Below are 21,113 nucleotides of genomic sequence, written 5' to 3' on the forward strand. Positions count from 1 at the left end.
CCACGCACGTTTCGAGGCGTGGGATGAAGGGGTTGATCTCGCCAGAAGTCCGGGTTGCTAGATCCGGCGCCATGTGGAGTTGGTCCTCGGTATCTGGAACCTGGAGTAACCTGGGGCCCCGTATACGCTGCCAACCCCGAATAAGACCCGAGTCTGTGCACATCTCCGCACCCCAACCAGAGCGCCCCCGCGGGACCACCATTATGTAAAACGGGCATCTCCACGCGATTTCATATTGTGTGAATATGTGCTCTGCATAACATGCGACACATGGCTGGCGTTCACCACATGGCGCATAGACACGGCGTACGGTACGCCGGGAACACCTCGGCTCGGTGTGGGCCAAGTAAAGAAGATTATGTGGAGAGACGACACAAGAACTTTTTGCGACGGAAGCAAAGGGCCACATTCGCCTGAAGCCCACAGCACTCCACGGCAGTTGTTGCAAGGGAATGGATGCCCGAGGAGCTAACGAGAAAAAGGGTCGGCGTTTCGTAGTCGGGCATACGGAAAAGGGATGTTGGAGAGATAGGGGAAACACCGACTCCCTTACGGCTGGGACGATCCACAATTAGATATGGGAAAGCAGCCTTGGCAGCTTGGAAAGGTCCAGACAGAAACAAAAGCGGCTTCAAGGTTCGGCCCCAACAATTTCCTTATAAAAGCTTCGCGTAGCCTGACATCACGGTTCTTCGTTCGTTGCAATCTTGGCAAGACTGCCTCCTCCTTCAGGTGTAGCAGTTCTGTTCAGCTCTTGAGAGCAAAAGTTGTAATTCCATGTCGTTCCTGTAGCGGTCTAATGCAGCGACTTTCCAGTCGGTCCAGTTCAGACCGTTGTCAACCCCCACGGTATCCCGAAGTCCGCGAAAGAGACCAAGAAATCCGTCCCAATCGGCAATATCATAGCCACAGGAGAACGCAAACTGGTGTTGTACTCTACCCTTCCTGACATACTCTGCCATGTGCGGATATCCCTTCTCTTCTAGTACCTGGACAAAAAAAAGGTCTCGTGCTCCCCAAGATCGTTGGAGCCATCGAAAAAGTCCCCAACCGGCAGAAAAAGCATTGGCGACTTGAACGCAACGGCTTCAGAGATAGTATGAGCCCACTCCCAATCGATAATACCTGTAATGTTGAAGTCCTTGTCGACCAGGATGTGATCACCTTTGTCATCTGCGTGTTTGAGATAGAACGTTTGGTGGTGATCCTGGGTTTGGGCCTGCTGCGGTAAAAGGAATGGTACCAGATCAAGGAGAAACCTATGAAATACGCGTCTACTGCCTGCTGAGTGTAGAGCTCCTCACGGAGGATCAGGTCCAGGATCAATCGGATGGAGGCGACGTGGTACTCCTCCAAAGAGGAACATGGGCCGATAGCTTGCATCTTCGAGTCCGCCAAGTCTGTCAATATCTCTCTAGCAAAAGGTCCGATGTGAGACCTTCCCGGCTGGTCCAAAGAACCAAGATGGTCAAAGGGAAATCTATGAAGTTCAATGTATATATCCGCGAGCTGGCTTATGACTTTTTTCATTTGGTCCTCTGAGTAGCGACACTGATTCAGAGATATCCCGGGCATCTTTTCCATGAGAATGTAGCCAACCCCGACTGGATCGCTATCTCCCTCGAGGGCAAAGTCAAAAACCTTCGGGGCCGTCACGTGAGTTTGTTCGAGAAAATCAAGGGTTGCTACCTCGCTTTGAAGAATATAATCGCGTAAGTGTGGAGGTGGAGAGGCGGCATTGAACCTTCTAATACGAGCCAGCCAGCTAACTCCATCTGCAAATCGAAGTTGACGTGATAGTTCATGCCCCCCATTACGGAGAATTGTGTTTCTCGGTCATAGTGAAACGACGGGATCGAACAAGGAATTCCGTTCTGGAGGGAACTAGCCCGCGCAGCAAGGGCAGAGGTGTTGATCTTCTCAAAGAGTTTGGCCAATTCTTCCTGTTCTGCTTTGTGTGCGGCGGGGTCGTATAAGTCTGCCTCCTGCTAAAGGATTCAGAGCTGCATGGTACTTGAACTGCTGTCTCGAAGCGCAAACTCACCTGCCACCCGGGACAGTGGTGGACCGTAGGTCGGAGACGTTCAGCACACAAATGACCGTTGCAGATGATGCAGTCGCCTGAGGTCCGTACCGCGGGTCTTTTACAGGACTGGACATTGCAAGTCCACATCGGCATGGTGCTGGAGAATTGTGGTGTCTGATATCCACAAGCAAAGCTAGCCAGGAAGGTGTAAGCTGCTGGAGCACGCATTTTAAGGCATTTAATGTGGACATACAAGATGGTAGGTGCTTTGAGCTGCGTATACTTAAGGTATACTTTGATTCAGAATTTGTTTTATCTAGTCCGATGGGTTTTCTGTCTTGAAGTGAACAACGCTGGTCGTACCGGAAGTCGTAGGTGCTGGTCTACTGCCACCCGATAGAATTGATCTCCCAGCTAAGCTTTCCGCGGAAGGGAGTGTGATGGGATAAGACAAAATGCCTGGTATGGCTCAGGTCAAGGGTCCGAGAGACGAGGGACAAAGAATGTCAAAGAGTAGCAGAACGTACGACCGGGAAGGCACCTCCAGCTACGGGACCAGGTCCTAGGAGACATGGGCGACCGCGCTTCACTGCAGCATGGGAATTAACGCCCAGTGAAGCTGTACATATATATATATATATATTGCCTGAATAGATACCGCTTCTTCGGGACAGAAGATCCTTGTGATCCTACTGGTCACTTCTGATCCTGACAAGGCGCTTTCGAAACGCAGCTTGAAAACATGATGGTGCTCTCGTGATGGATGTCTTGTCATTCTGTTATTTCTTTGGTAAATTCTGAAATCTTTTAAGCAGTTTTGATTCGTTCAGCTGTTTCAACGATTTCATATTTCATATTCATGATGCTGCATTCGTTCAACACAATCCGATCGCACACTTTTCCAATACTTTCCAAATACCCTCCAAAAAACTTCCTGGAATCTGTATTGGAATTGCACCACTAGCTTGTTATGTATGAATGCGGATCAAGTGCCATTACTGTTTGCTTTAGCATAGACAATATAACAATTTCCATACAACACAGGGAGCGGCCCAAAAGTACCCACAATCCGGTCCTAGTGCGGAGATACGCCTGAGATCATCGTATGTATCTGCTACGGAGATACACTTCATATCTGAGAGGTAAACTTTCCGGATCGCATGCATGTTACGACCTTGATTAATAATTACATCTAGCTCTGGACATGGGCTGCATTCAACTCGCATGAGATGTTCTAAATGACACATGTTTAGGAATCTTCCTCAGAATGTGATCCTCCCCTTCCCTGCAACACCATACACGCTGACTAAACAACCTAGAGAGTTTCCCGTCCAATCTATATACCATGGCCATCTACAACGCCAAAACCACAGCTGAAGAGCGCATCCGATTATGCATCTGCCATTATTAACGAAACCATCCTCATCACTGGTGTGACGCCCGGTGGCTTGGGCGAAAGCTTTGTTTTGACGAATTATTCTCTTTTATTTTATGATATTTAGAGCCTGTTTGGTATGCAATTCCGCTGTGCTCGTCCTTCAAACCGAATCTGACCAGCATCGGTTTTCACGACTTCCTTCAATCTCAGATAGTCGCAACAACAGCCAATGTATTGACCTATCACAACATCAATCCCTTAGGTCCAATCGCCGGCTACCTCATTACGCCATCGCCCAGGCCTGGAGCATCGAGAACAGGCTGCCTGCAGGGATATACCCGCCCAGAAACGTCGACTGGTACCAGGATGCCAAGGTTCCTATCAGACATCATGCTATTAGCGGGATGATGTAATCTCAATTGCAGATGCACTTGTCTCTTACCTGCTACGGGTCCTGAAGCACTAAATCCAACGGCGTTGAGCGCGATCGTGGCGGGTCCACCAAATGGTAATGTCGCTATTCCAACTCCCACGGCTCCGGCTCGGTAAGGATGTTCTCGGGCATATTCGATAGCGGAACTGACAAGATCTTCCGCGTAGACCATTTCTCTTGCTGTGGTTCGGATTTGATGGAGGTGGTGGAAATAAAATGCTGGACTGAGAGTGCGACAGTGGTTATGGATTAGGTAGAGCTTTCGTGCAGAGAAGATGGGAGCAAGAAGAAAAGAAATATCAGTGCTGCAAGACGGTGAAGGGTTATTTGTTTGTGCCAGGAAAGCTGCTGCCTAGAGCAATGAATGGCAGTTGGCGCCAACACAGCCCTGCTGTAGACGCCCGTTGGAAATTGCCGCTTTCTACTGGATCCAATCAATTCCAAGACCTATCCAACACTGTTTCCGACCGTTGACAGTTTCTGTTGGGAAATGCAATTTCATTTGACCACGAAAAGTGTGTCTCGTCGCCTAGTCGCACGTTTAAGGCACTTGGTCAGGCTGACATCGATTTAGAGCGTGATTAAGCTTGTGGTTATCTAGGTCTTGGTCCCACTTCTTAGGCAAGCGATAGCCGACAATCACCGCCAACGATCACAGAATATAAATCGATTGGATCATCGGAAGCACGCATGAACGGGTGCGAATGGAACGCGCTGTCTGGCTCCATCTGGAACCCTCCACAGACCAGCTTCCTGCAACGGACAGGAAGCCTTCAGTTGCCTTGCCTTCATAGGACTGTCAGTATCCACAGATCCTCTTTCTGACTTTCCTGCACGAAAGTCTTCACCTTGATCCATCCACAACCACCTTGTCAGAATCTTCAACATCTCTTTTGCGTCGGAATCACAACAAGAAGCTGCTACGCCCAGCAGCTGGACTTGCCGCCAGCCGTGAAATGAAATTCATACCGATCTATCGTCTAAGAACACCCTCATAGACGAACCATTATGATCCTCTGGGCAATCAGGATCATCCTCCGAATCATTGGATTTGGAATTCAAGGTCCTATAAGAGGTACAACATATCTTCCTTGTCTCCCTGTAATTAGCACCATATCATTCCACTGATACATAATATTACGTTTTATAGGAAGCTTGGCTGCCTTACTCCAAGCCGTATTATATGGCGGAAGAATCGCCGGGGGCAGCATGTTCGCCATCTGCCAATCTCTGGCGATGAGGTGAGAGGAAGCCGTACTAACGAGTCGAGGAATTGGTGTCGACATGGGTTATACCTTGGCCATTACGAGAGGATTCTCTCGGAGGAAAGGACATAGTGTGAGGAGCGATGCTGTTGAGTTTGGTTTGAGGACAATAGTATGTCTACCACATCAGCTGCGAGTACGACAACGTGAAAGAAGGCAATTCCTCGACACAGGAGCCCTTCATGCCCCTATCGTGCGGTCCATATCGCCGTCTAAGTTAGAATAATCAACTATTGTGCTTCCATTCTGGACAGGCGTTTAGCTCACGTAGGGTTCGTAGTTGGTGATATTCTGGACATTTGTGTTTTTAAAGACCTCTAGTAAGGTGGTACATTACAAAAACACTCTGCGAAGAATAATCATTCAGGGGCACAGAATACTTGGTAGTCACTTATGAAAGAGCGAGGCTCAGCGAGATATACCCTAGCTGGGAGATTATGAAGGTAAGACTGGCCGACCACCGTTGTGAGAAGCATTTAAGGGAGGAGATTCTTCAAGCGATATATAAATAATCAAACGGTTCCTTAGCCCCGCATAGCCGTAACATGAAGGGATACAGAAGCTCCCCAAGCAAGTGCGTATAGTAATTAATAGATATAGGATGCTGTGACAAGAACGGGTGGCATGAACGCGCACACTTAGGGTTCTCGGAACGTTTTCCTTTCATAGGGCGAGATGCGGGACATTCTTCGTCTCAGATCTCCGTCGTGATCTGCAACACACCGATGTCGAACGTCTCCAAGAACGAAGACCATCATTCCTACAACCTATGGCCGGAGGAGCTGGGACGTTGCGAATTCAGAGTTCTTCACGTCGTGCCAAATAATAGCTGCGACGGCTCAGACCTGCCAAGTGAACCCCACCTGCGAACCATTGGCCATCTCGATTATCATCTACGCGTCCTCTCGCTACTGTCATGGACATCTTGACCAACAGTTCATCACAAGAAGTAATGCCAGTAAGTCGGATGGTCATTTCTCCGCGCGGCTAAAGTATGGTCACAGTATGTCAGCACCTTATAATCTGGCCGTCCTTCCTGGCACAATGCTCTACAAGGAATAGTACTGATGATTTGTCCTCAACTATATAGAATAAGGTTTTTTGCCTGCTATCGCTTTCTCCGTCAAGTTCTAGATGTTCTCGTGTCAGGGTCGACGATGAAACTGGTGCCCACATGCTCCTCTCGGTTATCGTCTTCGCAGAGGATGATGATCGAGCACAGGGAAAACAACCAGATGCATCGTCAAAATGTACTGTGCAAATAGCGTCATGGCAAGCGCGATGATCGACAATATGAGACCATGCGTTGCCAGCTTCCGTACTCGTCGTAAAACCGCAGATCGCCGTTACAGAAAGCTCTGGCTGCTTGGCGGCTGGCATCTCATGCGGCGGATCATTACGCAGCAGTTAAGCTTTTCCATACTCTGCGACTCTCCACGGTGAGATGTGACAGGACACTATCCGGCCTCAGTGCCTCACTTAATGCGCTAGCCAATGGTGATCTGTCTGGGCAGTCCAGCGTCGTGAACTTAAGCGACATACCTGCGACCGAAGTGGACTTAGTGGGTTGCCAATCTTGAAGATCATTCTATATCAGGTCTGGCTTTGATTCTGATCATGATAATCATCCGAGCACAGCGTTCCGAATTCCGCGGTTAGTCGCACCTATGCCCTGCTCTCAAACGTCTACTCGTGGTAGCGGACATTTTCTTATGCATGACAGTCTGCTTCTAGGATTAAGGCTGTTGTTCGACTCCTAACCCTCCCATTGATGTTGAATTCTTCATCCCTCGACCCGACCTTATCTTTGGTGAATGGTCAATTCTGTTGCCGTCCCTTAGGCGTTTAGCGTGCCACATTTTCTCCTACCTTCACGCAGTTCGCCTCGTGGAAAAATGTAACTACGGAGCAAATTTTGGAATCATCACAGTGGATAAAGGCACCGAACCTCCGACGTTTGATCCACAGAACTGTACGGAGTACGGAGTACAGAAACCTGGATTTTCTGTGGAGTAAGAAGTTCAAAAGTTCCAGGATTCGGTCACGTCAAGTGCTCTCATTTCTAATTCATCATCCGCTTCTATGTTTCTTGTGCGTCATCGCCTTCGCGTTTGGCTTCAAACTTGGTCCTATGGAGTACACGATCTCAAACATGGTTGCCCCCTGTTTGGTGGGACCACTGGCCATACGGATTTCTTAACTGCATGACATTATATCAGAACTGAAAATGCCAATATATACAACATCAGCTCTTGGAAACCGTTCAATATCTGATTCCTTTTCTACAGGGGGCTCCATTATCCCTTTGTTCCTCCATCCGATCTGACCTTTGCTGGTTCAAGGTCAATATTTTCTTTTCTGTTATGTTCTATTTTGCATTTTAATTCTTCTGCCTGGAGCAGCTCTATTCCCTTTTCAATTGCGTTTCTGTTTACCTTGGTCTGGACCAGGAAGGACATCCGAGATGTCAGATTCCCGCCCTAAGTGTGGAGGAGGTGGCATTAATTCCAATAGCTATGACCTCCCTCTGCACGTAGTCGCTCTTTGTATGTTTACGATTAACTACGGGATCTCTGCTCACCACGCTGACTTCGTTAGTTCTCGTCCTTGGAAGTAGCATAGCAGGTAAGCTTCAACCAGTCCCAGCTCCACGTTCAGGTCTGATTGATTGAAGGATGTGGATTTCCTGTCGTTGCGAAGAAGATCAGGTGGATGAAGATCCCGCTTAAGGTCTTCTTCTTTTGTAAGCATTTCGGTACCGGGGTTCTGATTGCTACAGCATTTGTCCATGTGAGATAGTTCCAATCACCTGGTGAATGATTTGCCATCTAACCTTGCCAGTTAATTCCGACGGCATTTCAATCTCTAAACGATCCATGCCTTCCCCCGCTATTTACAGACCAGTATCCTCCTCTGCCGGGCGTCATTATGATGGCCTCACTTTTCGTTCTCTTTGTTATCGAGCTGTGGCTGCATTCGAAGACCGGAGGACACTCTCATGGTGGTTTGACTGGCGAAGAACTGAACAACAATGCTCCTTCATCTGTACCTTCCGTACCTGTTCGACCGGAGCACAGATACCAGAATAGCCAGGACTCTTTGTCAAGCGAATTGACAGCTGCTGAAAAGGATGCAGTAACAGAGCAGTATGAGCTATAATGCAGCTTGTTAGAAGACATATGCTGACGGGGTTAGACTAAATTCCTTGAAGGCCGAAGACCCTCGATACTCAAATGGACAGTCCGATATGCCAGCATGGTTCGTGGCATTCTACGAGCAGTACATTCGCGAGCGGGAGCGCATCCTATCAATGATTCAATCAGTCATGCCAAAGACCCCTGAAGCCAATCGGCATCACACGGACACCGCACCAGCGGAGCAGGACCTTGAGCAGGGCCCCGTCGACCCAGAGGTATACCGCAAGATGTCACTCAATATCACTCTCTTGGAAGGCGGTATTCTCTTCCACTCGGTTTTTGTCGGCATGACGGTCTCCATCGAGACTCAGGGCTTCGTCGTGTTGCTCATTGCTATTCTCTTCCACCAGAGCTTCGAAGGCCTCGGACTGGGCTCCCGTATTGCTGCCGTGCCGTATCCTAAGAAGTCCATCCGTCCTTGGTTGTTGGTCTTTGCTTTCGGCACAACTGCCCCTACAGGACAGGCGATTGGGTTGATCGCGAGGTCTAGCTATGACCCCAACAGCGCCTTTGCACTTATCCTCGTCGGAACCTTCAACGCGATGTAAGTGGCTTCGGCGCATTGGCGTTTTGTGCATCAACCAGTCTAACGCGAGTACAGCTCGTCTGGTCTTCTGATCTACGCTGCCCTTGTAGATCTCCTGGCCGCGGACTTCATTACAGAAGGACACATAATGTCCAAGAAGCAAAAGATCATTGCATTTTGCTATGTCCTGATGGGAGGTATGAGCCACTTTCAACTTGAGATTTGAGTATAAACATACTGACGAAAGTAGCTGCGGGCATGTCAATTGTGGGCGCCTTCGCGTGAGCAGGGAGTGGTAGAAACGTTTATTAGGAGGCGTTATCAACCCAACAATCCTAGCAACGGATGTTTTCCAGAGTCTACTGCAAACTGCGCCGGAATCAACGCCGATAAAATGAGACCTCTTTAATGCGAGAAGGGACTGGTTCCCGATAGATAACGGTATGCCTGCGATGTAACGTTTTGGGAATAGTTATTTTCTTCATAAATATATTATTTTTTGGCTCTTTTACATTATATTTCTTTCATTTAAAAGAGATGGATGTTTTGCTGTCATTGCTTCGTGCTATGCAATCATGATACTCAAACATTAAGACCAATTGACAAGGCCTAACAGGAATCGTGATTTCCTTCTCCTACGTTTACTCCTCGCTCTTTGGGCTCCGACTCAGAGGCTTGGAGAGCCCCACCCTGTCGATTGTACGGGTGTACGCAATCCCCCCATCGGCGCCCTCCTGCCGTACGACGAGGTCCTTGCGCTTGTCGTCAACCAGCAGACGGATGAGGTCTGGGCGCATGTAATGGCCTCCCTGCTCAAGAGTCGGTTAATGTCAAAAAAGCAACCATCTGGCTTGGTGGCACTTACGAAATCAGCCAAGGACTTGGAGATCAGGCATTCGTCGAGATCGATCTGTTGGATATAGATCAGCACCTTCGCATCTTCTCAGCAATATATGTGCTTTATTTGACTTACATCAACGAACAGGAGACCCTGGAAGTCCTTGTCCGGATGAGGGACCAAGTTCTGGCCGTCAGGACCGAAGATGCGGCCGTGACCGTTGAAGATCTCACGGGGAGGCAGCTGTTTGCCCTCTGGAAAGTTGACCTTGAGTCCCTCGTCCGTGATGGTTTGCCACGCGGCCAGCGTAAATGTTCCGGTTTCAATGGCGTACGCTGGTGTCACGATCTAATTTCGATTCATGTCAGCACCACGCATTTTACTATTGCCGGTTGTATGAATCTACGTATGCCGCCTCTGGAAGTCGGAATTCAGCACTTACATCCGCATTCGGATCCGCTGTGTTGGTATAAGGGTCCGGCTCCTTGCGAACTGAAACATCTGGCAACAGCGGCCACGCCGCGATATGGACCTGCTCGCCCAGCGACACCGCATACGACTTCATGAACGGGTTCATATTCTCCCAGCAGTTCAACTGCCCAACGCGTCCGATTTCCGTCTGCACGACCGAGGCGGTCGTGTCACCGGTGCCATCGCCAAAGATCAGCTTCTCCGTGTGGGTGGGCTTGATCTTGCGGCGGTAGTTAATGATGTCACCCGTCGGGGAGATCAGCACCTGGGACATGTACAGACTGGCGAGGTCAACTTCGGAGTAGCCGAGGGAGACGTAGATCTTGTTGGCACGGGCGGCCTCGCGAATGCGAATCATCTCCTCCGAGTCAGAGGGGAGACTGTTCTGGCGGTACTTCTTGATGAAGGGGAGGGTCTCCTGGTAGTTGAGCGTCCAGGCCCAGAAGGGGTAGCCGGGGATCCCTGCAACGATCATTTTAGGTCAGAACTGATACTCAACGATACGACTGGAGGGATCAACGTACATAGCTCTGGGAAGGCAATTAATTTGCAGCCAGCCTTGCCGGCCTCATTGATCCAGTGGATGGTCCTGCGAACCGACTCCTGGAGGTCGAACCAGCCGGGCTCAGCGTTGACCGCGGCGGCCTTGTACTTCTTGAGGACGGGAGCCATTGTATATGATATTTTGTCCAGAGAGCAGGAGTGATGCTCTGTTGACTCTCTACAAATCCACGACGAAGGAGGATGCTCCCTCACATATTTATAATCCCTCACTCAGATCACCACAGCGCCTATCTACCTGTGTATCTAGGTAGTAGCTAGCTGCATCTTTGCGAATCCTCAATAATCAAGCTGCAGTGCAAAGCCCGTTCGGGATCTGGTTTGCAACAAGATGATACTATACAAGAGCTCATTCTGTGATATCTTGCCTTTCTCTCGGCCCTCTCTCGAAAGGTTGCTCCCTTCTTTGGTGCGGGGACAGCAGCCATATCACTGATTGCAGTTACACAAGCCTGGACATGATACATGATACACGGCTAAGAATGCCGTACGGAAAGCAGAGACCGGAACAGGAATCGATCTGCATGACGATTGCGAGTCCTGATTCACTAGCAACATGCAATTGAGCTGTCGAACTGGAGCACGAGAGGCTCGAGTGTTCGGTTCGAGCTCCAGCCCAGTGAGGGGTGAGCTGTTGGTCTGTCGTATGATGCGCTACTTGGTTGGTGGTTACTGTGGGCGTTATCAGAGAGGGGTGATCCACAAGGGGCGATCAAACCAAATCCCGAACGCAACAGGGCGATTCCTTGTCTGTTTTATTCGTCATGGGTCTTTGGAATTGATACTATCATATCGTCAGTCGGATAAGATGGCTTTCTGCAATGGAATGACTCAATCGGAATATGTTGGCGAAATCGGATCGGTTCGTACCAAGGTAAATGTTCGTCGGAAGGATCGATGTCAACGAGATAACCGGTTGTCAGGGTCGAGGTACCTGAGCTAGTGGATGTGATATCACTGCTAAGCTCACAAGAAGAACGTCTGTCTCGACGCTTCTGAAAGGCAGAACGACCTTCATCCCTGCAAAGAGCTCAGGGAGAATGGCCGGGATACCGTGATCCCGAGTCCCTGGACGAGCATTCTCATCACTCGGGTTCTACTGATAAGCCATGTCCCGCCAAGACAGATCTTATCAGTTGCCTCAGGTCCCGATCGTCGCACTTGACTACCAATACGGTATACTTCTCGATCCTCTTCAATAGTGAGTGGATCAATTCAGTGGATACGGCCCGTTATCGCAGCACTGGTGACAAATTAAGGCTCCATTCGGATGGTTTCTGGTACTTATGCTCGGATTGTTTACCTCTTGAGAGAGACCTCGTGAGACCCTTTAGGGGCTACACCAACAAGAAGGTTCGGTTCGAGATTCTCTATCGGAGATATCAACTCCATCGGATGGTCACGTTGTTTTCCTTTTGCATTATCAGGTGTCGAGATATACGATAATGCAGTTCTTGCGTGCTTTGTTTGGGGATTGTCATTATTTTGAGGTTACCTAGGTAGGAAATATATATAATACGCTACTCCGGACCCACGGAGATGATGAGACGATAGAAGATAACAACTGCGATAGATATTTGTTACGAAAAAAAAACGCTAGCCAACAGTTAAGTCCATGGCTTCTTGGGTGAGCGTCAAGCCGGGCGAAGTGGCTTATAAGAAATATAGCGTAAGATTTTTGCAACAGCAAATCCTAGATGGTCTAGTGGTCATGATTTCCGCTTGTCATTGATTTCCGAATCAAGCGCAAGCGCGGGAGACCGGGGTTCGATTCCCCGTCTGGGAGCACATTTGCTTTCTTTTTTTCCTATTTCTTTGTTGTATTAATTTAATACAATTTTTCCTTATTTTTACCTAGTCCGCAGTGCACACTAAGCGAATATGTCATGTTGGGGGTTGTTGGCTGGATGGTTGTGGTATTTTTTTTCTCCGGTCCGCACATTGTCTGCGTGGTGCCCGGAACCTGAACTTGTGGTACTGTAACTACCTACACCAGTAGCTGCTTGTATTGTCGCTGATGTCTAAAGATTCACTTATTGTTGGCATTGGAATTGAAATCAATGGGGTATTTAATATCTTTTTGGGAAATCATGCTTAGGATTAGAACCCATGAATGAGTATAGCCCTGTGCTTTACTTGCCTGTGATCGAATGGTGATCCTACTACGCATCGGATTCTGGCGACACTAAAATGCAGGAAACCACTGTGAGATATTCTATCCTGCTGCAGTTTTCGCCCTATAACCAACTTCTGCTCCAAATCCCGTCCGACAACCCCGTTCCGCCTATCTCCGGAGAAGTACGCCGTTGTGTAACTGGAGACGATTGGGATAGCATCTAGCAGAATGCTCTGCGTCAAGAGTTGAAGACGCCGAAGGCAGGAAAATCTGTTATGCAGTATCACGTTGTCCAGCAGCTCAAGTAAGACAGACAGTGTGGGCCAGAACTCGGACAGCCGATCTTGCGAGTTAAGAACGGGATGTACTCCTGTCAATACCAGCTCTACCTCGGAAAAAAGATTACTTGAATCGTCTAACATCTCTTAGTGACCATGCTATATAACTTCGGGATTTGTCCCCTCGTGACATTATTGCAGATACAGATGCCGTTGAATGGATGCAATCTTAATAATGAACTTGCATCCTTACCAAGCTGAAGCTGCAGAAATAACACCAAAAAATTCCTATTGATGCGCGCTTGCTTAATCAAACGGCGTCTATTCTGTTGTATATGTACGAATACGAGTCAAACAGATCCCGAAGCTCTTACAGGGACATGATCACTTGGAGGATATCAGGCCAAGCAGGGGGACGGGGTCCTTCTCCAACAGGGACCAGGGAGGAAGGAGATCAGGACAGCATTGCCAGCAGTTTTACCATCTTCCTACTTAGGACACATCTCTCAGTACGGGCATACATTCAGGTAGAAAATATACATTATAGAATAGTAGGATGGAGCATAGTCCATTGAATGTGGTTGTCTAGCAGTAGGATAAGGTCCATGTTGTATATAGTCTTGACAACGATTGAGAAAGTTTCCAGAAAGGTCCCTTGCGTGTACTCTGGCCCAGTATAGCTACCGTCTTGAATCTCCTCTCGATTTGGTCATCGAGGCCTGCCTGTCGCCTCCCGTACAATCACATTCAACACTAAAATATGCCTCTGAAGACGTGAATTCCACTAGTCCAGAGTGGCGGCTTGAAGTGAGATCATATCCTCGTCTGCACTCGAAAAAGATTCAGCATTGGCTAATAAACGATGTGAGATAACTTCCCTTGATGCTCTTTAAGAAGTTTCGGACTGGATTTCTTCTTCCGTAAGTGCTTTAGCTATACTATTTGACGTGCTAAGTAAGTAAGTTCAAGTCACTTAGCACATCAGGAGAATGGACGTTTAAGTAGCGGGACGAATCCCTCATCTCTAGGTATTCGACAACATGCGGGCGAAGAACATGAGCGTTGAGGCGGACGGCCTCGGCGGTGTTTCAACAACGGGAAATAGAGCCTGATAAGATTCAAGATGAAATAAGTAGTGCTGAAAAAGAAGCGTCTCGACAGGACTAAGTCATATCTGGATCAGATTTAATCTAGTTGAAAGAAGTCCGCAACTTCCTGTATCTTTTGCTGCCGATGACACTCATCGATAAGAATGTGACTCCATCTAATCTGCGACACATCCAAATTTCTCATTTTCATAATTTTTTTATGGTGGCCGGCCAATTCTTCCACGGGAGCTTTACAGCGATGGGACAGTTATCACTGATACTAAACCTGCTGTGACATGTTTCAGGTGAGGTAAGTACAACAAGCTGGGTTTGTCACGAAGTTCCCCAGTTCTCTCGAAGATCGCAGTTGTACAATTCGGCTTCGCCATCCGCTTGCTTGGAGTCTCCTTGAAGGTTCTCCCAGTCATTGTCCTTGAGTTTGTTCACCTCATAGGAGCAGAGTGTCTGCATCTGGAACAGTGTATCTGCAGTATCAGCCAGCTTGTCCAATGTCTTGATTTAAGAGGCTAAAAGCACCTACAGAGCACATAGGATCCCGTGTTGGTTAGATAAAACATCCTCCATGCTTGATCCACGCAGTTTTGTGCCGTGGGAGTTCGATTTGCGCGGATATTTCCCCTGAGATGTGACGATTTCCTCGAGACGGCAGATAAATGCATGGCGTTTGTGCTAGCTGCTGATCATTTTTCCCCCTTGTTTGTCCCTATATGTTCATACTTGCGCTTGTGCAGTCCTGTTGTTTGTATATTCTTGATAGGCCAGCCTGCAATGCCTTGTCAGTGCTTCACCCCGAAGCAGGCACATATTATCGAGGGTATGATGTTCAATTAATTGATTTAAATTGTACAATCTTATTCAGTATGTATCCCATCCGAGCATATGCAGTTCCCTGCGCGGCAGAATGTCTAGTTATCGAGATACAGAACTCTAATTCTGAGAAGGTGGTTGGAAAAGTCCAGTATTTAATTCCAGTTGTACGATTGTTATAGATCTATGTATACTGCATATAAGTCGATTTGAATCCATACGCATGAGAAACCTCTCCGGTTGAGGCGGAAATGCAGCTTGTATAGTCGCTTTTCAGCATGCTGAATTGTCTGAACTAATAGAAGATATTACTCAGATGTCCATTATAATCAGAGATATGATAAATGTTATGTCTGTAAGACACAATATGGAATCGTTATAATAATGACATATGATAATTCTGTTGAGCCTGAGAGATGAAGGCGGCCATTATCCAGCAATGATGTCTGTAGGTATAACTACCTGAGATGACATTACAGGGGCAGACAGTGGAATTGCTTAGTGTCAACGGCAGATGCTTTTTGCAACATGATAGAGAAGTGGATATAAATAAATAGACTCAGTATCAACATGCACCCATAGAATAGGCGAAAATAACAGTCATAATGGGGTCAGATGCCCAAGAATCAGCTGATGGCTTTCATGATTCAACTTGAAAGTTCATGTCCTTGAGGTGTTTAAGCTACAAAGAATAAATCCAAATCCAGCATCCGCTGAATGTCCATTAACCGGATGCGGCCGATAAGAGTGAGGCAGCTTGATGGATACAGTGGCTATAAGAAGCAAAGAGGTAAAGAAGAACGAGCCATGTTGGAGAGGGCAGGATGCTAGGTGCGAAAGAGCTTTTCGTTCTCGTGAGTGACGCTGACAATATTAGTATTTCCAACTCTGGTTCGCTGCTCCTAAAGCAGCTGGGAACAAAGGGGAAGACAATTGGAAATACTCACCGAGTTGAAATCAAGTAGTTTCGAGGAAGAGACAATGAAGCAGATCACATATAGTGGCATCTATAATCGTCAAACCGGTCGATATTCTCCAGTCTTGCAGATGATACAAGAAGTTTGTAAACGGGGAGATGTTCTGAGTGGAGCCGGTAATGGTGACAAAACATTCTCCCACTTTTGGAATGCTATTTTTTTCGTCTGGTGTGATGGGTTGCCGGTCTGTAAGCCCAGGAAGCTCTCCATTTCATGAAGACTCCTCTCCTATCAAATGACGCAAATATTGCAAGGCGCTGAGTGTAATCATTGGGATGGTCCGGAAGGCGGTGACACGAATTACTGCCTGCTCGAGGTATACTATCCAAAACTTTTATAAAGATCCGTTTTTGAAAGTATAGATACAGGCAAAAACGATGGATAAGGAGACAGCAGTAATAGCAGCTGGAACGATTAGAATTGCATTAGAATCCAGTGTGGATTTCAAGTTTCTCATTCTTTGGAGGAACACACACTCCCGTTTGAGGATGTCCGCAAGAGAATAATTATCCCATTTAAGACACTCAAGAGAAATTCAGAAGGCTGTTCTTTGCTAGAAAGAGAAATACTTGGCATTGATAGGGTTAGTAAGTGTATGGGGATGATTGATCTTCCGACAGGCCAAGAGCTGCCAAGGTATAGAATAATAGAAGATTTATAAGTCAATCTTTTCTTCAGAAGTTTACAGGACCTACTGCCATCTCGAGACCTTCTTTCTTTTTTCATTGTGATAACGTGCAGGAAATCATAATTCGAATCATAAAACGCAGTCCACGTTATGGGAGGGGGATAAAGCTGTCTGAGAGGCCTTGTCTGATATTCTTCCCAGGAGAATAATGATGTGGATTGTAGATTATGACAAGTTCATGAGCACATTGGGTCTGTCACTCGATGACTTCAGCTGCCCTGGCCTGCAATGGCCTCTGCATCTCTGCATTATAAAGAATGCTCTAAGATTTATGGGGCGCCATTTCGTTTTAGAAGATATACATTAAGGATGTGAGCTGTTGCACTTGTTTTCGGTGTGTTGAGCAAGCATTATCTGATCAGAATGCATTCTGTCCTTTCGAAAATTATAAGTGGCCTTGATTCTCTTCTATGGAAAATTGCTGTTGTAAGACAAAAAAAAGAATAGACGGACACCCGAATTTGCCATCGGCTCCTCCGAAACGACTGCCGGAATTTTCCATCGATCCTCGAAAAGATATAAAAAGAATATCCTCAGGTCGAATGGTCTAGGCTCTTTGATCGTGGAGAGCCTCCTCCCTGTCGCCTCCCTGGAGGTTCTCAAGGAGGAGGCAAGATGAGTCAATGGCTGTGAAGATTGACATTTGGGACGGAGAAGAGACAAGACAGGAACGAGGAAGCGTGCTTGAGGGTAGAGCGTTCAAGCAAAGACCAATGAATGGACGCGCTTTGGCAGGCGCAATAAATAAGCTTTACTGGTGCGGGAAAGATTGTGCATCCAGGAATTAGAATCAGGGAGTAATATAGCCAGTATTGTGCTTCAAAGCCGTATCTGCCAAGGGGAAATTCATATAGGATCTTGTAGATTGAAGGTTGGCAATACTTAGATGATGAATGATAGGACTCTTCGGAAGCCAGTGGTGGCGAAAGGGTAACCTGTTAAAATCCTTTAGATTAGACAATGATTAAGATCCCAAATTAAATAATATAATATAGACTACAACCTAGCCAAGATACAATTTAAGAGAACCATCCTTGCTATACAAGTAGGAAGAAAGAAAGAAAGAAAAGAGGAAATGAGGAACAAGTTTCCGCCCACAGTAGATAATGATATACTACTCCCTCCGTCGGGCGGGCCCAGCCCAGCCCCGCACCGTCACTACGACTCTGTGGCCGGGCTTTAAAAGTCCCCGCGAAACAACCTTAGCCATTCACCACCTCTGACGCAATTTTTCTCAATCTATCCACCCATTACGTTCATTGCATTCCATTCCATTCATTCATGGCCGGCACCAAACGCTCCCGCGAAGGAGAACCCCTACCCGTCATCAACAGCAACACCTCAACCGACAACCATCCCAGCCCTACCACGACAACCGCAATGGCCGTCGCAGCAGACACAGCCATGACTGACGTCGCGACTGAGGCGACCATGGCCGAAGCGGCAGAGCCCATGGAGAAGAAGGGTGTCAGCATCGACGACACCCAGCAGCGACAGATCCAGCTGATCTTCGAGAACTTCCGGGACGAGCTGGACGAGCATTATGATCGGCGGGAGAGGATCGTGAAGGCGACGAGGGATATTACGGCATTGAGTAAGAAGATGTATGTTCTCTATTTCTGGTCTACCTGAGATAGTGTCCGAGTGCCTTTGTGTGAATAATGCTAATTCAATTGGGGTTATTTGCAGAATATTCTCCTTGCAGCGGTTAGTAGTCGAACTATCTACCCACCTAGGCACATATCTACGTTGATAACTAATGACGAGACGACAACAGCGTCCGCGCCATCGCAGCTCCCATCCCCGCCTCCATCGCCAAAGAGAACAAAATCCGCATCGACCAGATCCTCGACCTCTTCCGCTCCCTGATCCCAGACATGGACTCCAACGGCCCCAACAGCTGGCGGTACCAGCGGCAATTCAGCGGCGGGGTGCAGGAATTCATCGAGGCCCTCTCGTTCCAGCACTACGTGCAGACGCAGCGGCTGATCACGCTCGAGGAGGTGCGCGCGGTGCTGCCACGGGAGATCCTCGTCACGGAGGAAGACTACCTGATGGGCCTGTTCGATCTGACGGGGGAGATGATGCGGTTTGCCGTCACGGTGCTGTCGACGGGCGGGCAGGTCAAGAAGCCCGGGGTCACGGGCGCGTCGACGAAGCCGGTCGAGAAGATCTCGAATATGGACAGGATGACGGAGGGGGAGGCGCGGAGTGAGGTTCCCGAGTTGCCGCCCGCGCATGCGGGCATCGTGATCGATCTGCGCGCGATGCGGTCCGAGTTCGAGGCGCTCAATGTGCCACGGAGGCATAATGCATTCATGATGAAGGACTTGCCCAAGAAGATGGAGGTGATGCAGAACAGCGTGGAGAAGGTCGAGCGCGCGGCGTACGGGATCTTGGTCCGGGGCAGCGAGCGGCCCGGTGGGTGGACGCCAGATCTCACGGGCCCGGCGGAGGTTGAGACCTATTAACCTGGTCTGCTTCTTGTCTGGGTTTCTGATCTTTCTCGTTCTCTGGTCCCAGGTTTGTGGATTTGCGTGGAAGTCATGCGAGGGTAAGGTTGCGGTCTGTATGATGCACGTTCTGTTTTGTTATGTCATGTGATGCTCGTATCTGGAAGGGCCATGGAGTTCGTGGGACGGTAAGGTTCGAAGGTAAAAGCGATTGCACGGGGTACTCCCATGGAGCTTGAGATGTGCATGTATTATATCCTAATTACGGATCAATTGCCACGATGCTTATTTCGTCTATGAAGACATTGCCTTCGGGTCCCAGGGTCTTGTCCATGTAGTGAAGTGGGACATGCATTTCCCATCATTCAAATGCCTGTGACGCTCAGACGACAGTCAAAAAATGACAATAAATCCTCTGCTAAGAGGTGCAGCGGTAAAAGGTAAGCAAAATATGCCAAATCGCTGCAAATGACCGTCCAATTGGCACAGTCAGTATGACTTCTGTTCCTCTGCACAGGAACTTTGATTTCAACCAACGAATCGAATTCATTCTCATACAGAGCCATAATGCGGTTGGTAACACCATAGACGGCTGCAACAGGAAAGTTTGATCACAGCAAAGTCGACAGAGGGAATGACAATGATCATCAACCAGCAGGTCCAACTTGAAGTCCAAAAAGAGAGACGCAGTCCACTCCGGGAAAGATGTCCGCATAATCTAAAAAGAAGCACTTTCCCCATCGTAATCATACCCGGTTCGATTTATTCGACTTTTTTTTTCTCATTCTGAGACCCATTCTTATCTCATAAAGTCATAATCTGCAATGTGCATTCGCGAATGAAAAGGGAGAGGAAAGAAACCGACCGTAATTGATGCATCAGGCAAGGCAGAAAAAACGCGCAGGCAACCAATCAGGGGTTGGTTCCAAAATTTATTCCCGCAACGGGATGAAAAAAAAACCAAAAGGAGAGAGAAACAGTAGAGAAAGGGAGGAAGAAGAAACACCTTCAAACGCCCCATCCAAGACATCAATTCAAGTAAAAGAAAAGCATTCACAGCCTACGCCGCATTCCTCGGATCCTCCTCCGGATCCAGGATTCCCTGCGAGATGAGCTGCTCCGGCTGCGGCCGGTTCTGGATCTTGTGCTCGAGGCTGTCGGCCCGCATGTGCTTCTCGAGCTGGCGCGCGTTGGCCTGCAGCGCGGGAGCGGCGTTGACGGCGGGAAGGATGTTTCCTATATGCAATCCCATATCCTGTCAATTCATGCCAATTGTAAATGATTATGGTGTAGTATAGCTTGTAGAGTTGTTGGGAACGTGGAGAGAGGAGGGGAAGGGACGCACGCTCAACAAGCTCCTCCCGTTCGGGCCTCCGCTCGAGGCTCCTCTTCAAGCTGTCCGTAATCCGCTGGCGAGCGAGTTCCTGGCGTGCGGCCTGGAGGGAGCTATATAAACCTCGTCCGTTAGTCTCTGATCCCATCCAGATACTTGATTCACCACGAAACGCCATGATCCAAGCTGCGGAAGTCTGAACGGAAGAGCAGGGTAAACTGCAACAGCAACATACGGAGCAACATTGGTATTGAGCAGGATGTGACGATCCTTCAGATCCTGCTGGTCTGGACGGGACTGGAGGTGCTTCTCCAGGGAGTTACGGCGCTCGATGGGAGACGCAGTGAGGGGGGTCTCGTCGACGTCGGGGTGGACCATTCTGGCGGTGTATACAATCTGGAAGCTGTATGTAGCTATGGAGTAGCTTGGAATTCTAGGAGGGGAAGTGGATTGAGCGTATGGATAAATGCTGAGAGCTGTAGCGTAATTTATACGAAAGTCAATGAAGTCAGCCACCTCAAGGAGAGAGTGAGGCGCGTGAGAAGCGATGGAGCGGATGATGAGGGAGCAAGGTCAAGTGATGTGATGCGGAGGGCGAGACTTTGTTGATGCGCGGGTCGGGCGGGGCAACGCCGCTTGCAGCCAGCTCTACTATGT

General features: G+C 48.3%; 11 protein-coding genes and 1 non-coding gene across 12 annotated transcripts; 6 read left to right on the forward strand and 6 right to left on the reverse strand.

The window, feature by feature from the left end:
• Positions 1–728: 728 nt before the first annotated feature.
• VTN00DRAFT_3547 (uncharacterized protein) lies at positions 729–2,254 on the reverse strand (the record flags this gene model as incomplete). Its single annotated transcript, XM_069429876.1, has 5 exons — positions 729–989; positions 1,052–1,219; positions 1,279–1,693; positions 1,759–1,985; positions 2,045–2,254. The coding sequence occupies 5 exons, from the start codon at positions 2,252–2,254 to the stop codon at positions 729–731; spliced, it is 1,281 nt and encodes a 426-aa protein (XP_069289068.1).
• A 1,263-nt stretch (positions 2,255–3,517) lies between these two features.
• On the forward strand, positions 3,518–3,862 carry VTN00DRAFT_3548 (uncharacterized protein; the record flags this gene model as incomplete). Its single annotated transcript, XM_069429877.1, has 2 exons — positions 3,518–3,778; positions 3,830–3,862. The coding sequence occupies 2 exons, from the start codon at positions 3,518–3,520 to the stop codon at positions 3,860–3,862; spliced, it is 294 nt and encodes a 97-aa protein (XP_069289069.1).
• Positions 3,863–3,866: 4 nt separating this feature from the next.
• On the reverse strand, positions 3,867–4,529 carry VTN00DRAFT_3549 (uncharacterized protein; the record flags this gene model as incomplete). Its single annotated transcript, XM_069429878.1, has 2 exons — positions 3,867–4,061; positions 4,494–4,529. 2 exons carry the CDS (start codon positions 4,527–4,529, stop codon positions 3,867–3,869), a joined length of 231 nt encoding a protein of 76 aa, XP_069289070.1.
• A 316-nt stretch (positions 4,530–4,845) lies between these two features.
• Positions 4,846–5,328, forward strand: VTN00DRAFT_3550 (uncharacterized protein; the record flags this gene model as incomplete). The annotated part of the gene is made up of 3 exons (XM_069429880.1): positions 4,846–4,912; positions 4,988–5,078; positions 5,163–5,328. The coding sequence occupies 3 exons, from the start codon at positions 4,846–4,848 to the stop codon at positions 5,326–5,328; spliced, it is 324 nt and encodes a 107-aa protein (XP_069289071.1).
• Positions 5,329–7,566: 2,238 nt separating this feature from the next.
• Positions 7,567–9,110, forward strand: VTN00DRAFT_3551 (uncharacterized protein; the record flags this gene model as incomplete). Its single annotated transcript, XM_069429881.1, has 7 exons — positions 7,567–7,648; positions 7,701–7,727; positions 7,777–7,892; positions 7,944–8,248; positions 8,298–8,843; positions 8,901–9,022; positions 9,076–9,110. The coding sequence occupies 7 exons, from the start codon at positions 7,567–7,569 to the stop codon at positions 9,108–9,110; spliced, it is 1,233 nt and encodes a 410-aa protein (XP_069289072.1).
• A 356-nt stretch (positions 9,111–9,466) lies between these two features.
• On the reverse strand, positions 9,467–10,806 carry VTN00DRAFT_3552 (uncharacterized protein; the record flags this gene model as incomplete). The annotated part of the gene is made up of 5 exons (XM_069429882.1): positions 9,467–9,634; positions 9,691–9,735; positions 9,799–10,011; positions 10,106–10,596; positions 10,659–10,806. The coding sequence occupies 5 exons, from the start codon at positions 10,804–10,806 to the stop codon at positions 9,467–9,469; spliced, it is 1,065 nt and encodes a 354-aa protein (XP_069289073.1).
• A 1,580-nt stretch (positions 10,807–12,386) lies between these two features.
• On the forward strand, positions 12,387–12,481 carry VTN00DRAFT_t53. The gene has a single exon. It is a non-coding gene; the product is annotated as a tRNA-Asp (tRNA).
• Positions 12,482–14,510: 2,029 nt separating this feature from the next.
• VTN00DRAFT_3553 (uncharacterized protein) lies at positions 14,511–14,857 on the reverse strand (the record flags this gene model as incomplete). Its single annotated transcript, XM_069429883.1, has 2 exons — positions 14,511–14,662; positions 14,719–14,857. 2 exons carry the CDS (start codon positions 14,855–14,857, stop codon positions 14,511–14,513), a joined length of 291 nt encoding a protein of 96 aa, XP_069289074.1.
• Positions 14,858–17,951: 3,094 nt separating this feature from the next.
• Positions 17,952–19,141, forward strand: VTN00DRAFT_3554 (uncharacterized protein; the record flags this gene model as incomplete). The annotated part of the gene is made up of 3 exons (XM_069429884.1): positions 17,952–18,274; positions 18,360–18,377; positions 18,448–19,141. 3 exons carry the CDS (start codon positions 17,952–17,954, stop codon positions 19,139–19,141), a joined length of 1,035 nt encoding a protein of 344 aa, XP_069289075.1.
• Positions 19,142–19,492: 351 nt separating this feature from the next.
• On the forward strand, positions 19,493–19,913 carry VTN00DRAFT_3555 (uncharacterized protein; the record flags this gene model as incomplete). Its single annotated transcript, XM_069429885.1, has 2 exons — positions 19,493–19,563; positions 19,712–19,913. 2 exons carry the CDS (start codon positions 19,493–19,495, stop codon positions 19,911–19,913), a joined length of 273 nt encoding a protein of 90 aa, XP_069289076.1.
• Positions 19,914–19,922: 9 nt separating this feature from the next.
• On the reverse strand, positions 19,923–20,144 carry VTN00DRAFT_3556 (uncharacterized protein; the record flags this gene model as incomplete). Its single annotated transcript, XM_069429886.1, has 1 exon — positions 19,923–20,144. One exon carries the CDS (start codon positions 20,142–20,144, stop codon positions 19,923–19,925), a length of 222 nt encoding a protein of 73 aa, XP_069289077.1.
• A 39-nt stretch (positions 20,145–20,183) lies between these two features.
• VTN00DRAFT_3557 (uncharacterized protein) lies at positions 20,184–20,834 on the reverse strand (the record flags this gene model as incomplete). Its single annotated transcript, XM_069429887.1, has 3 exons — positions 20,184–20,359; positions 20,469–20,569; positions 20,692–20,834. The coding sequence occupies 3 exons, from the start codon at positions 20,832–20,834 to the stop codon at positions 20,184–20,186; spliced, it is 420 nt and encodes a 139-aa protein (XP_069289078.1).
• Between the last annotated feature and the right edge of the window lie 279 nt (positions 20,835–21,113).

This window comes from Thermoascus crustaceus (genome assembly GCF_041956765.1).
Source record: "Thermoascus crustaceus strain CBS 181.67 unplaced genomic scaffold VTN00scaffold_2, whole genome shotgun sequence".
NCBI classification, from domain to species: Eukaryota; Fungi; Ascomycota; class Eurotiomycetes; order Eurotiales; family Thermoascaceae; genus Thermoascus; species Thermoascus crustaceus.